The 16,026-nt window shown below is 46.7% G+C and overlaps 1 protein-coding gene across 2 annotated transcripts in view; it reads left to right on the plus strand.

Moving 5' to 3' along the window:
* LRSAM1 (leucine rich repeat and sterile alpha motif containing 1) overlaps window positions 1–16,026 on the plus strand; it is a 46,144-nt gene that overhangs the window by 9,101 nt on the left and 21,017 nt on the right. For both annotated transcript variants that reach the window (XM_007471727.1, XM_007471728.1), the window contains exons 9-15: window positions 534–624; window positions 7,178–7,308; window positions 11,493–11,522; window positions 11,950–12,072; window positions 12,436–12,575; window positions 13,458–13,502; window positions 15,347–15,417. In XM_007471727.1, the coding sequence (XP_007471789.1) occupies window positions 534–624; window positions 7,178–7,308; window positions 11,493–11,522; window positions 11,950–12,072; window positions 12,436–12,575; window positions 13,458–13,502; window positions 15,347–15,417 (631 nt within the window). The remainder of the gene's footprint in view (window positions 1–533; window positions 625–7,177; window positions 7,309–11,492; window positions 11,523–11,949; window positions 12,073–12,435; window positions 12,576–13,457; window positions 13,503–15,346; window positions 15,418–16,026) is intronic.

The following is a 16,026-nucleotide window of genomic DNA, read 5'->3' on the forward strand; positions in this document are numbered from 1 at the left end:
AGCGGGGAAGCTGATGTGGTTGGAAGTTGCTGTGCCTGGAGGGTCCAGGGCATAAAGAGCCCGGGCGCCGTCAGGGAGGGAGTGGCCTCAGCTTGGAGCTGCAGAAACTGAGATTCATCAGAGCAGGGGGTAGTGGGCAGGGGAAGGTGAGCACCGGGGACGCTGTGTCAGTCTCCCAGGGCTACCTTAACGAAGCATCCCAGGCTGGGGAGCTTAAACAATAGACTTTTCTTCTCTCACGTTCCTGGAGGCTGGAAGTCCAAGATCAAGGTCTCGGCAGGGTTGGTTTCTTCTGAGGCCTCTCTCTTGGCTTGTGGACGGCTAGCTTCTCCCTGTGTCCTCACATCATCCTCCCTCAGTATGTGTCTGTGTCCTAATTTCCTCATCTTTTAAGGATACCAGTTGATACTGGATTAGGGCCCAGACAGGTGACTTTGTTTCAAACTTGATTACCTCTTTAAAGACCTTACATCTTGATCGCGTTGAGCAGTGAAGTGAATGACATATAAAGAGGGGTCCCCTTGTGTCTGCAGACTCTGAGCCTGGACGCATCATCCATGGTCTACCCCCCACAGGAGGTGTGCGGCGCCGGCACCGAGGCCATTCAGCAGTTCCTCTGCAAAGGTAAAGCCAGGCAGCCTGCCTCCTTCACTCAGTGAGCACCAGACGTGACCCCTGGGACTGCTCTGCGTCAACCAGGTGGCTGGGGGAGGCCACGGTCCCTGCCAGCTCTCCAGATCTGGCAGGAGAAACAGGCAAAGCAGATCGTCACACAAGGAAGTACAATTACCGATCATGGCTACAAGAGAGTAGAATGGGGCGTCTGGTTTAGGCTGGGCCCTCGGGGAAGGTCTTTCCAAGAAAGTGGCTCGACTGAAACCTGAGGGATGATTAGAAAAGAGAGAAGGTTGTTCCTGGCAGAAGGAGGTGCATGTTGAAGGGCCTGGAGGGGCGGGGGAGTGGGAAGCATGATGGAGAGAAGGCCAAGTGGCTGGGTGCAAAAGTAGAGGCAAGAGGAACAGACGAGGCTGGAGAGGGTACCCGGCCGGTATCAAACAGGAGAGGGATTTGATCAGATTTGCTTTTTACAAAGACCACTCCAGCTGCAGTAAAGAGGAGGGATTGGAGGAAGCAAGGACGGGGACCAGTTAGGAAGTCATTGGGGTAATCCAGGAGAGAGGCCACCATGGGTTGGACTTGGAGGAGTGGCTCGAACCCAGGGCCACCCCTGGACTGGGTGCCAGGAGGGGAAAGCAGTACACCCAGTTACCTCCTGTCAGCCCAGATGTTCTTAATTAGGGGCTCTTGTCCACCTGTGGAAATTTTAGAACATGGCCAAGACTTGCATACATATGGTCATCTGATTTATGACAGAGGTGCCATTGCAAAGCAATGAGAAAGAAAAGCAAAGGTCTTTTCAATAAACAATTCTGAATCAATTGGATATTCATGTGGGAAAAAAAAAGAACATTAACCTAACCTCTTCCTTAGACAGGCAGCACTAACCATAAAAGACTGATAGATTAAATTTCATTAAATCAAAAACTTCTCCTCTTCAAAAAACACCATATGGGGAAAGAAAAGGCAAGCCATAAAGTTGAAGTTGATATCTGCAATGCATACATATCCAACAAAGGACTTGCTCCTCGGAGATAAAAAGAACTCCTACAGATCAATAAGGAAAAGCTGTTGTCGAAAGACTTGAATCGGAATTTTATAGAAGAGAATATCCAGAGGGACAATAGTATCTGAAAAAAGTGCTCAACATCGTTGGAGTGAATTAAAAAAATGCAAATTAACCCAGGGATGTAAGGATTCTTCAATATACTCAGATCAATCAATGTGATACACCACATTAACAAATTAAGGAATAAAAACCATATGGTCGTCTCAATAGATGCAGAAAAAGCTTTTGACAAAGTTCAACACCAATTTATGATAAAAACTCTCCAGAAAATGGGCATAGAGGGAACCTATCTCAACATAATAAAGGCCATATATGACAAACCCACAACAAGCATCATACTCAGTGGTGAAAAACTGAAAGCATTTCCACTAAGATCAGGAGCAAGACAAGGATGTCCACTCTCACCACTGTTATTCAACATAGTTTTGGAAGTCCTAGCCACAGCAGTCAGAGAAGGAAAAGAAATAAAAAGAATCCAAATTGGAAAAGAAAAAGTAAAACTTGTCACTGTTTGCCAATGACATGATACTATACATAGAAAATCCTAAAGATGCCACCAGAAAACTACTAGAACTAATCAATGAGTTTGGTGAGGTTGCAGGATACAAAATTAATGCACAGAAATCTCTGGCATTCCTATACACCAACAACGAAAAATCAGAAAGAGAAATTAAGGAAACACTCCCATTTACCATTGCAACAAAAAGAATAAAATACCTAGGAATAAACCTGCCTAAGGAGGCGAAAGACTTGTACTCAGAAAACTATAAAACACTGATGAAAGAAATCAACGATGACGTGAACAAATGGAGAGATATACCATGTTCTTGGACTGGAAGAATCAACATTGTGAAAATGACTATACTAGCCAAAGCAATCTACAGATTCAGTGCAATCCCTATCAAACTACCACTGGCATTCTTCACAGAATTAGAACAAAATATCTTACAATTCGTATGGAAACACAAGACTCCGAATAGCCAAAGCAATCTCGAGAAAGAAAAACAGAGTTGGAGGAATCAGGCCCCCAACTTCAAACTATACCACAAAGCTACAGTAATCAAGACAGTATGGTACTGGCACAAAAACAGAAATATAGATCAATGATACAGGATAGAATGCCCAGAGATAAACCCACACACATATGGGCATCTAATTTATGACAAAGGAGGCAAGAACATACAATGGAGAAAAGACAGCCTCTTCAATAAGTGGTGCTGGGAGAACTGGACAGCTTTCATGTAAAAGAATGAAATTAGAACACTACCTAACACTGTACACAAAAATAAACTCCAATTGGATTAAAGACTTAAATATAAATAAACTCCAAATGGATTAAAGACTTAAATATAAGACCAGACACTATAAAACTCTTAGAGGAAAACATAGGAAAAACACTTTACATAAACCACAGCAAGGTCTTTTTTGACCCACCTCCTAGAGTAGCAAATAAAAACAAAAACAAACAAATGGGACTTAATTAAACTTAAAAGCTTTTGCACAGCAAAGGAAACCATAAACAAGACAAAAAGACAACCCTCGGAATGGGAGAAAATATTTTCCAATGAAACAACAAAGGATTAATCTCCAAAATATACAAACAGCTCATGGAGCTCAATATCAAGAAAGCAAACAATCCAGTTAAAAAATGGGCAGAACAAGAGGGAGGGGATATGGGGATATATGTATACGTATAGCTGATTCACTTTGTTATACAGCAGAAACTAACACACCATTGTAAAGCAATTATACTCCAATAAAGATGTTAAAAAAAAAATGGGTGGAAGACCTAAATAGACATTTCACCAAGGAAGACATACAGATGGCCAAGAGGCACATGAAAAGATGCTCAACATCACTAATTATTAGAGAAATGCAAATCAAAACTACAATGAGGTATCATCTCATGCCAGTCAGAATGGCCATTATCAAAAAAGCTAGAATCAATAAATGCTGGAAAGGGTGTGGTGAAAAGGGAACCCTCCTACACTGTTGGTGGGAATGTAAACTGATACAACCACTATGGAAAACAGTATGGAGTTTCCTTAAAAAACTAAAAGAATTACCATACGACCCAGCAATCCCACTACTGGGCATATACCCTGAGAAAACCATAATTCAAAAAGAGACATGCGGGCTTCCCTGGTGGCGCAGTGGTTGAGAGTCTGCCTGCCGATGCAGGGGACAAGGGTTCGTGCCCCGGTCCAGGAAGATCCCACATGCCGCGGAGTGGCTAGGCCCGTGAGCCATGGCCGCTGAGCCTGCGCGTCTCCGCAATGGGAGAGGCCACAACAGTGAGAGGCCCGCATACCGCAAAAAAAAAAAAAAAAAAAAAAAAAAAAAAAAAAAGGAGGCCTGCACCACAATGTTCATTGCAGCACTATTTACAATATCCAGGACATGGAACCAACCTAAATGTCCATCAACAGATGAAGGGATAAGGAAGATGTGGCACATATATACAGTGGAATATTTCTCAGCCATAAAAAGAGACAAAATTATTTGTAGTGAGGTGGATGGAGTAGAGTCTGTCATGCAGCGTGAAGTAAGTCAGAAAGAAAAACAAATACCGTATGCTAACGCATATATATGGAATCTAAAAAAAAAAAATGGTATTGATGAACCTAGTTGTTGCAGGGCAGGAATAAAGAGGTAGACATAGAGAATGGACTTGATGACATGGGGTGGGAGGGCGAAGCTGGGACGAAGTGAGAGTAGCATTGACATATATACACCACGGAATGTAAAATAGTTGGCTGGTGGGAAGCAGCAGCATAGCACAGAGCGATCGACTTGGTGCTTTGTGATGACCTAGAGGGGTGGGATAGGAAGGATGGGAGGGAGACTCAAGAGGGAGGGGATATGGGGACATGTGTATGCATATGGCTGATTCACTTTGTTGTAAAACAAACTAACACAGTATTGTGAAGCAATTATACTCCAATAAAGATCTATTTTAAAAATGCAAATTAAGACTGCAAAGAAGGACTTTGCTGGTGGCACAGTGGTTAATCCACCAGCCGAGGCAGGGGACATGGGTTCGAGCCCTGGTCCGGGAAGATCCCACATGCCATGGAGCAACTAAGCCCGTGCGCCACAACTACTGAGCCTGCACTCTAGAGCCCGCAAGCCACAACTACAGAGCCCAGGTGCCACAACTACTAAAACCCGTGTGCCTAGAGCCCATGCTCCGCAGCAAGGGAAGCCACCGCAATGAGAAGCCTACGTACCACAACAAAGAGTAGCCCCCGCTCACCGCAACTAGAGAAAGCCCACATGCAGCAATGAAGACCCAATGCAGCCAAAAATAAATAAATAAATAAATTATTTTTAAAAAGACTGCAAAGAAATACTTAATCCCTAAGACACCCACTAACATGGCCAAAGTTAATCTGTCAATACCAAGAATTGGGAAGATGCGGAGCAGCTGGAGCTTCCATACTCTGCCGGTGGGAGCATGAACCCGAAAAGACTTCAGAAAATTATTGTCGGTATCTACTCAAGCTGAACGTTCAAATACCCTATGACCCATTGGCTCCACACGTCGGTAGATGCCCAAGAGAGAAATGTGTATGAACAAATGCCCAAAGCTACGTATGGAAATACTCATAGCAGGACTATTCGTAATGTAGCAGAGTGGTAAGCTGCTTTATACTCACAAATGAGCACCACACAGCAACCAGAAAGAACAAGCTGCTGCTGTGCTCAACAAGCTGGATGAGCTCACGGATGCATGGGGAGTGAGAGAAGCCAGACGCAAAGGAACATGCACTTTTATCAGCACCTGAGCTCTGAACCAACCCTGATTCCTGCTTCTGAGAGTGTGTTCACTTTTAAACATTCATCAAGCTGTTCATGAAGATTTTGTGTTCTTTTCTGTGTGTACGTTATACTGCAGTTAAAAAGGAAAGAGAAGTTACACATGCATCACACAACAGCTAATCAGGCCACATATCTACCAAATTAATCTTTGAGCAGCAGGTGATTGTAATGGGTACCCCAGCCAATGGTCGAGCTAGACCAAACCATTTATTTTAAAAGATTTTAAAGTTATGCAATAGAAGGTGTACAAAATACGTAAGGAATAAAGCAGTGAACATATGTATACCTACTATACAGTTTAAAAAATAACCCGGGGACTTCCTGGTGGTCCAGTGGTTAGGACTTGGTGCTTTCACTGCTGGGGCCTGGGTTCATTCCCTGCTCGGGGAACCAAGATCCCACAAGCCAAGCAGCACAACCGAAAAAAAAATAATCCTTCAATTTATTTAAACTGTGTAGCAGGTATATGTATGTACGTAAAATTGTTGGTTTCACTCTTTTTAAAAACATAAAAAAACCCACAGAAGACGTCATACTAGGTGATTCTATGCCCTGCTTTTCTCACTCAAGAATAGGTCTTGGGCCTTTTCCCATTCCAGAATGTGTGGATCTGCCTTGTTGTAAACTGCTGTGGAGTATTTAACGTGGCGGAGCCCCATCGCTTATGTACGGAAGTTATTTCGAGTTTTCCCCTGGAATGAATGTTTTACCCCACACCTCCCTGGCAGGCAGGAGTAGGGTTGGGAGGTGAAGGCGGGACAAGGGTACCTGGGAAGGTTCCCTAGGGCCCTGCTGCGTTACAGTCACAACCCTGTGTTGCCTCTGAAGAGGTTACATCGGTTTACGTTCCATGAGGAGTATCTGAGACGACCCTTCTTCCCCACAGCCTGGCGAGTGCTTGGTGAGATCTTTAAAAGTCTTCTAATCTGATGGGTAAACAAGAGAGCCTATTATTATTTTAATGTAATTTCCTTGATTATTTGAATTTTTCTTCATATGTCTACTACCCATTTTTAGTATTTCTTGTGAATTGCCTATTTATATCCTTTGGTAGGGGAAAAAGTGACTTTGACTACATTAAAATCTCAAGAACTTTATCTCAAAAGGATACTATCATCAAAGTTAAAAAGACAAGTTACCAACTGGAAGAAGATAGTTGCAACGTATATTATAGACCCAAGGTTATTAACTACAGTATGTAAAGAGCACCTACAAATCAGCAAGAATAAGGCAGAATGGGCAAAGATTATGAATCCTTTTAGATGATGCAGGAGGACACTACACAGGGCCAGGGAAGGCAAGCATCTTGCCCATACACAAGAAATTATGGGTAAAGCTGGGTCTTGGACCCAGGCTTCTTTACTAAGTTCAGGCTTCTTCCATCACCTCATTCTCACTTGGATGGTAAAGAGGCAGGTGGGGGGAGGGGTGGTATTTATTCACTCAGCTGATGCTTATTGAGCTCTTGCCACATTTAAGGCCCAGGCGTTAGGCCTGTGAGTAGCACAGGAAGGCTCAGCATCTAGCAGAGGGGTGCAGTGGACTGAGGCAGGAGTGGGACAGGATGCTGGCAGGGGCCGGGTGATGCGTGAGAGCAGCAGGAGTGGACTGTTCTGGGTTCCGAGGTTGTCTCCTCCCTCCTGGTCAGCTGGTGTCCATCTCTTGCAGCATCAGGGCTGGAATACTACCCCCCTTCTCAGTACCTGCTGCCAGTCCTGGAGCAAGATGGAGCCGAGAACTCCCGGGACAGCCCCAGTGGGTCCACAGACAGGTTCTCCAGTGAGGAGGTAGACTGGCAGGTAAGGCGCACCTAAGTGCTGGCGTGTGGCGTTGGGGCAGGGAGTACGCAGGTGCTCTGGACACAGGGGAGATGTTCAGAGCGTCAGCCCCCGGAGTCTTCTATCAAACTAGAACTCACCTCCCTTCAAACCCGTGTGCTTAGAAGCTTTTACAAGGCTTCCTAGGTGGCCTCACCCCGCTAGCTCACTAGCAACAGCCTTGCTGTGCTCCTGTCTGTCCCTGAACCCCTCGGGGCCTTTGAACCCCTCTGCTGGAATTCTCCCCACTCACCTTCTCCCAATAACTCAGTCTCATCCTTCAGTTCCTAGTTGAAACATCACGTCCTCTGAGTAAGCCTTCCCTGACACAGCAGCCCAGTTCAGGTCTGTGCATGTTCTCAGAACGCCCCGTGCATTTCCTTGGGGGCACCTATGTTACTGAACTCAGGTTCAGCTGCTCGTTGTTCAGGAATCCAATACTGAGAGACAAGTGTTGGGTAAAAGGAAAGATAGCCGTATTGGGGAAGCTGGCAATCCTGGGAGGAAGGTGGATTCGTGTCCCAAGGAACCAACTCCCCACTGTTGGGGCAAGAGCTTTTAAAGGGGAGTTTCAGGGGTGTATAGGCAGAAGGAGGGGGCTAAGTGCAGAACAGCACTGTCAGCTCTGTCATCTTTTTTTTTTTTTTGGCGGTACGCGGGTCTCTCACTGCTGTGGCCTGTCTCGTTGCGGAGCACAGGCTCCGGACGCGCAGGCTCAGCGGCCATGGCTCACAGGCCCAGCCGCTCCGCGGCATGTGGGATCTTCCCGGACCAGTGCACGAACCCGTGTCCCTTGGATTGGCAGGCGGACCCTCAACCACTGCGCCACCAGGGAAGCCCCAACAGTCATCTTGGAGTTGGTTAGGTGGTGGCCTGAACCGCATCATCTTGATTGTTTTAGGTACAGTTAATCTTTAACTCCAGGGTCAGTTTGTTCCCATTTCCTTGAGATTAATTCTTGGAATTGTGTGAGATGGAGCAGTTTGTCATGGCTACAGCCTGGTCATCATGTAGTTAATTTCTTCCACCTGTGGCGGTTTCAGTATCTGCAAAACAGCTCAAAGGACGTAGCTCAGAATGTTATCTATAGCCCTTGAGGAGGAACTAAAGGTCCTTGACTTTGTTTAATGGCTAAACTATTATTTTGCCTTGCTGACTGTTTTCCTTTGCTTCTGTAATTTCTCATTTCTCTGGTTAAGTTTCTTCTTTGGCTAAAGTTTCTCTACAGACAAGGGGCAGGTGGAGGACATTATGGGCCGGGAGGGGCAGAATCTGTTCTGGGAAGGTACCCTAGGGCCCTGCTGCCTTACAATCACAGCTCTAAATTACAAGAAGAATTACATGGAAGAGGATTTGCTTACTGCGTGTCTCCCTGCTGGATGGGGCTTCGGGACCGTGGCCCTCCCGGGTCCCTGGGGATGAACCAGCGTAGGTCAGGAATGGAGGAGGAAGCTCAGAAACTGCCCCTGCCCCCCACCTGTCTGCTCCCCCCCCACCCCCGGAGGCCTACAGACCTGGGCCTCCGATGGCTGGAAAGGGGGGCACCAGCTGTAGCCAGTTTGGCTTCATATCTTCCACTGATTTTTTTTTTTTTATTATTCTCTGGTTCCCTGATGCCACCCTTCCCCGTACTCCAGCGCTGCTGTGAAGGCTTTCGTAGGGTTATGTTTCCTCTGACAGCTCAGTGAGAATTCGAGAGGGAGGAGATTACTGTCCAGGAAAATTGTGTCAATTTATGCTCTCAAGGCATTTACAACATATATTTCTGATGAAGGATTAGCAGACTGAACATACAAAGAACTCTGGAATCAACATGAAACAGAAAACCAACCTAAGAGAAAAAATAGACTGAAGATACATCAATAGGTACTTTACAGAATAAAATAGTACAAATGATCAATAAGTGAAAAAATGCCCAGCTTCACTAGTAGTTAGGAACAGGTAAATTAAAACAATGAAATGCCATTTTCCTCCTCAGATCGGCACAGATTTCACTATGATCATTTGTTAGCCAGAGTGTGGGGAAGCAGTGGCCCCATAAATTGGTCTTGGGAATGGAAATCGGTATCCCCACTCTTGAAGATAACTTGACAAAATATGTCAACTTTTCAAATGGGCACAGCCCACAACCCAAAGTTCCATTTCTCAGTATATACCCCAGAGAAACACTTGTACAAAGAGACACTCAGAGGAATGTTCGTTGCAGCCTTACTTATGGTGGTGAAATGTTGGCAGCCCCCGAGATGTCTATCAGTGGGAAGAGGCTGAACTGACACGTCCTATTCATACAGTGAGAAGGACCTGTTCAGACTTGGGTCACAGGACAGGTGGATAAGTGAAAAGGACACCTTGAACACAGTGAAAATATTCAATCATATATTTCCAGTTTTATGTTTTAAAAGGTTCAAATAAGAAAACAGATCAGTAATTGCTGGTGACTGAGAATAAGAGGAGGGTTTGATGACAGGGGCACAAGGGAATTTAGGGGGTTATGGGACTGGTCTACATCTTGATGGTAGTGATGATTACAATACTGTATGCAATTGTCAAAACTCATAGAACTGTACATTCCTTCAAAAGGATAGATTTTACAGTATGTAAATTATATCTTCATTAAAAAATGTTTATATATATATGCACACACATACAAATATATGTATTTTTCCAAAGGTACAAATTGTATGTAAGTAACTGCATGGGGTTGGGTCTGATAATGATGTTTACATGGGGGCAGGGGATGGGGAGCATGGAGGGGTGGTTGGGAGGGAATCAGGATTAGGCCCAGGAGTGGTCTAATGGGTACTTATTTTTTTATTTTTTATTTTTTATAAATTTATTTATTTATTTTGGCTGTGTCGGGTCTTCGTTGCTGTGCACGGGCTTTCCCTAGTTGAGACAAGCGGGGGCTACCCTTGTTGCAGTGTGCAGGCTTCTCATTGCAGGGGCTTCTCTTGTTGTAGAGCACAGGCTCTAGGTGTGCAGGCTTCAGTAGCTGTGGCTTGCAGGCTCTAGAGTGCAGGCTCAGTAGTTGTGGCTCACAGGCTTAGTTGCTCCGTGGCCTGTGGGATCTTCCCAGACCAGGACTCGAACCCGTGTCCCCTGCCTTGGCAGGCGGATTCTTAACCACTGCACCACCAGGGAAGTCCCAATGGGTACTTTTATATACATGGGCTTTTTACAAGGAGAATATATTCAGGTGTTATTTGTATAATTAAAGATTAACTTAAGATTTTTTCCTATGCTGAGATAGGAGGAAATTTTTTATCTCTTTATAGGATGCTGCTTTTACAGGTCAGACAGACACTGATCCTGGCCTCAGAGCCAGATGACTAAATAGAGGGGCTGCTAAAAGAAAAAAAAAAAAAAAAAGTGTGTGTGTGCTGATGTTTGATTACAAAACTAGTTCAGGCTCCTTGTTGTAAATCTAAACAATAGTGAAGTGAATGTCACCCCTCCTACCCTGCAGTCCCACCCCCTGGAGGAATCGCCATGAGCTGATTAATGAACCTCCTTTGTAGCTTTTGTCTCAGCAACCACAAAGCTCAGACTTGAGTTTTGATGGTGGTGTTTTTACAAGAGTGAAACTATGCTGCCCACACAGTGAAAGATGGCAGACATCCTTCTCTAGCTACACCCTCATTTGCCCCATCGTTTGACAGTTGTGTAATAATCCATTGTGTGGATGAACCACGACTTATTGAAGTAATCGCATTTTGATGGACATTTGAGTTATTTTCAGTGCTTTCACTCTTTTGAACAATTCCTCAGGAACTTGAGCGCACGCCTCTGGGCGTTTTGTAAGTGTTTTGGTGGCTGGAGCTGGGTACTTGCAGGTGTGTTGTGCAGGCATACAAGGGAATCAGATACCCATCCTTGGTCTCTCTTTCGGAGCACCATGCCTTCTCAGTGCTGCATCAACAGAACTGCCTTGAAGACCTTCCTACAGTGGGCCAAGCCCAGTGGTTCCCAACCCTCGTGTCCACCAAAATCATCTGGAACCCTTTATCAAACAACCATCCCCCTCATCCCACCCACCCCAGCCCTCTGATGCAGTCCTCTGGATTGCCTGCAAACCTGAGTGGTGTCAGGCTGCCCCGGGGACTCTGTCCAGCGAGAACCGCTGCTGCCCACCTTCTCTTGACCCCACTCTCTCCTTTTCCTCCCAGAATAGGTTCTCAGACTATGAGAAGAGGAAGGTAAGAAAATGCCTTTTGTCCTCTGTCACTTTTCTTCTCAAACATCTCAACTATTATAAAAGATTTGAGGAAACGAGTTCTTCCGGGCTCTAAATTAGAGGGTAAAGTAACTCTCTCCCCTTACATACATTGCCTCACCACAGTCTCACGCAGCCTCGGTGGCTGGGAGGGTGTCTCCACTTGACAGATGAGAAGACTGAGGCTTGGAGAGGTTGAGCCCAACCCCAGGCTCTAAACCACTAGCCTGTGCCAGTGAAGAGCCCGTTTTATTACAGTCGGACCCTGCAGGGCGGGGCGGGGGGGCGAGGTTCAGTGTTCAGACCTGTCGCCTGTACCGTTCAGAGTTCGGGGGTGGATTCCCCCTGCTGTCATGTCCTAACACCCACAGGGCCTGTGCCAATACTCACCGGGATCTACATTCTTGCAGGAACAAAAGATGCTGGAGAAACTCGAGTTCGAACGGCGCCTGGAACTTGGGCAGCGAGAGCACGCCCAGCTCCTTCAGCAGAGCAACAGCCAGAAGGACGAGATCCTTCAGACGGTCAAGGAGGTTCGTGAGTGGCTAAGTGGAGTCAGGCCTGTCTGCTCCCTCTGCCAGGGGCCTCCTGACTCAGGCTGAGGTCCCTCTGATGGTGGGAAGGCGGTGGGAGTGAGCTCTCTCACTTCCCCCTCCAGGACATGGGGTGGTGGGGGGTCGTCCATACAGATCATCTCATCCAGCCTGCTCTGGTGCCTGGACACCCTGAGGCCTAGCGACACACCTGGCCCAAGGTCATGTGGAAAGGGCTGGCAGGACAGAGACAAGAAGCCTAGTCTCCGCATCCCAGGCCAAGGCCCCTGGCTGCCCTGTGGCGTCTGGGGGTGGGTGGGTGGTCCCCCCACTGACTCGGGACCTCTACCTGTCCTGCCGCAGGAGCAGTCCCGGCTGGAGCAGGGCCTGAGCGAGCACCAGCGCTACCTGGATGCAGAGCGGCAGCGGCTGCAGGAGCAGCTGAAGCAGACAGAGCAGAACATCTCCAACCGGATTCAGAAGCTCCTGCAGGAGAATCAGAGGTCAAGCTCCCAACCACCCGGCCCCCAGACCCAGAGACCTTCCCCCACCTGGTACCCTTTGAGGAGCTCAGGATAGAGGTGCATTTCTCCCTCACGGTCTCTGATTCTGCCCAAGGTCTCGGTGCTGCAATTCACACCAACTTAAAAAGAAGGTGATCTGGGCATGACCAAGTTTGCCTCTTGTTTTGGGGCTGCTACTGATGGGACTTTTGCCTCCCAAGTTTCCCATCTGTAAAATAGGTAGGTTTAACAAGTCAAAATCACGTCCCGTGCCAACATTTTGGGTTCCAAGTCACCAGTCACACTGAGGACAGCCATTTGCCTTATAGTGAGATTGGCCTTAACACAGATCCTGCCCAAGGCAAGAGCTGCAGGGAGCAGATCAGACAGAGGTTGCACGGAGCCTGAGAAGGGTTAGTTGGGGGTCTCTTGGGGAAAGACCTCAGAAACAGGCTTCCACCCCCCCATTGCTTCCAGCCTCCCTTTCCACTATCCTCTGAGTCTCTTTCTCCTCCCTCGCCCACAGTTATGCAGAGCCGGAGGGAGCCGGCTAGCCTGCCGTGCACCGTGTGCTCACCACTGAGGGCACCTGTGAAACCTACCATCTGTTGAGTGCTTGTTACATGCCAGGCACTTTTTATTTTCTCATTCACTCATTACCAACAGTCCATGAAGTTTTAAAAAATTATTATTCCCATTTCACAGATGAGGAGCTGGGGTTTGGAGTGGTTGAGGAATTAGCCTGAGAACACAGAGGCCCTAAGTGGTTGGTGCCTAAGCCCCCCTGAGCCATTCTTTTGGAAATGGGCCCGCTTTTCGTGGTTTCCTCCACAGGCAAAAGAAAAAAAAAGAAACACAGGCTTTTCATGGTTTCCTCCACAGGCAAAAGAAAAGTTCCGAGATTCTGAAGTCGCTGGAAAATGAAAGGTAAGTGTTCTGCTCTAGTGGGTATTTTTAGGCACTGCCTTCCTTCCTGGGGATGCATGGCTCTGGGGAGAGAAGGTCTTGTGATTCTCAAGGATTATGCCAGAAAGTTTTCCTAAAGCTATGAGGAGATTCACCTCCTCAGGAAGTATTGAATTAGAAAGAATCACTGCCTTCAAGTTTGTTAAAACACATAGACACTCCTGAGAAAAATTCAGAGACGTGAATAAGAATGTATATATAATGTCCTACTATATTTTTAGAATAAAAAAATAGAAAAAAGTCCACATTTCTGGGAAGAAAAACTTGGTTACGTAAATTATGTACAGAGGAATAATCTGTAGCCATTAAATATCTTATAGAAGAACATTCCTTATTAAGGGAAATACACCATATTGCTAAGTGGAAAAGTGGTGTCTACACTATATCATTTCTTAAAGACACTCTGCCTATATCTGTGCTCAGAAAGCAAAAGGATATTGAACATTTTTGAGAGGCAGGAATTGGAGGTGGTGATCTTGTTTTTTCCCCTTTGTGTTTTCTGCATGTTTCAAATCGACTGCACTGAGGTGCCCACCTTAGTGATTAGAAATGGAGGGACAGCCCCTACGCCCCATTCCCTGGGTATTAATGTGAATCCCTCCTGGTTCTCAGGGACCCTAGACTATCAGTGTGGGCCTAGCTGCTGTGCTTTGTGGGAGCCTCCCCTCCCTGTGGGCCCAGGCTTCCTGGTTCCTGGCTGCCTGTGCAGGCCTCCTGCAGGGGGGTCCCATGGAGTTGCAGTGTAACCCCACCACCCTGTCCACTTCAGCCGGGAGCGGTGGCAGCCAGGCTGGTCTAGGCCGAGCTGAGCTGTGGCCAGTGGCATCGCTTAGTCAGCACACTGACTGAGTGCCCTCTCTGGGCTAGGCCTGGGCTATGCCTAGGGTCCAGGGATGCACACCAGATACGGCCTTCCCCTGAGCAGCCTGTGGGCCTGGGCAGGAGGCAGGAGTGCTCAGACGATACATGCTGCTTCCAATAAAGTCAGACCCTGCAAGAAACATTAAAGGATGCTGTCCCCCTCCCAGCCACTGTGCCAGTTTGGTGTGGGGGGGCAAAAAGTGTACACACAAGCAACATGCACATACATACATGCCATTACTTTTTAAATTTTCGCTTATTATATCACAGATGTATTTCCATGCCCAAAACCTCATTATTTGTACTAGCTGTAGCGAATTCCACTATATCATTATATCATAATTTACGTAATTAGCCCTCTGAACATTTAAGTGGTTTCTGGCGTTTCATAATTACAAACAATATTACTGTAAACATCTTCTAGATATACCCTTACGCACTTATGTGAATGTTTTTGAAGGAAGTATTCGAAGAACACTTTGACAGTATTGCGAGACTGCCTTCCAAGAACATTTTACCAGTTTACACTCCTCTCAGCAGTATATCAACTACCCACTTCTCCACCTTCACTGCCATCACCAGTGGTTATCAGTTTTCTTAATCTCAGCCAACCCGATAGGTGAAAAGATTTTACTTCTTTCATTATCAGTGGTGTTAAGAATCTTTCCGTATGTTCTTTGGTCACTTTTATTTAAGCATCAGTTAATTGGCTGTTTGTATCCTTGGCCTATTTTTCTATGGGAATGTTTATCGTTTTATGCAAGAAACTCTTAAAGTTAACAGGGCCCCAGTGGAGGCGCATGATGCCGTGGGCGTTCAGAGAGCATGCCTGAGTTCTCACATCTGGGAGGGCTTCTTGAAGGAGGTGGTGTTCATCTGATGGGATTCCCTGTTGGAAATGTTACTGATACATTTGCTGAGTAAATGGATCGATCTTCTTCTAGAATAAGAATGGAACAGTTGATGTCCATAACCCAGGAGGAGACAGAGAACCTACGGCGCCGTGAGATCGCCTGTGAGTCTCAGGGTGGGGTGGGGCAGGGCAGGGTCCTGGGAGCAGAACTTGGCCAACTGAGGGGCAGGAGGGGACAGCCATCCTTCTTTTGGTCACGTATAGAGGGCGCTGAGTGTTACCCCTCAAGAGGAGCGGTCAAGTCCCATCGTGGAGCATGGGCTCTGAGGTCAGCTGAACTTGGATTCAGAATCCCAGCTCAGGCACAAGCCATATGACCTAAGGGGCATTACTGGTCCCTCTCAGTTTTCATGTCTATAAAATGGGGAGAAAGGTAATTATCTGCCTCGTGGGGTCATTATGAGGGTCAGATAAGATCATGCTGGCACAAAGTGAGCTGTTCACAAAGCGTGGCTGTTAGGGCTACTCTCCTCAAGGGCTGCGGTGACCTCTCTTGAGCCCCTGGAAACTCGCCTTCCTGTCGCTCCCTGAGTGGTCCTGGGCACCACACTGTCCACACAAACGAGAGAGGTCTCCCCATCTGATCCTGAGAACATCAAGCCACGTGGCAGGGAAGGCAAGGAGGCAGTTCCTCGTTGTTATTTAAAATAAGGAGGGCTTCCCTGGTGGCGCAGTGGTTGAGGGTCCGCCTGCCGATGCAGGGGACGCGGG

Source organism: Lipotes vexillifer, unplaced genomic scaffold, assembly GCF_000442215.2.
Source record: "Lipotes vexillifer unplaced genomic scaffold, Lipotes_vexillifer_v1.1 scaffold98, whole genome shotgun sequence".
Taxonomy (NCBI): domain Eukaryota; kingdom Metazoa; phylum Chordata; class Mammalia; order Artiodactyla; family Lipotidae; genus Lipotes; species Lipotes vexillifer.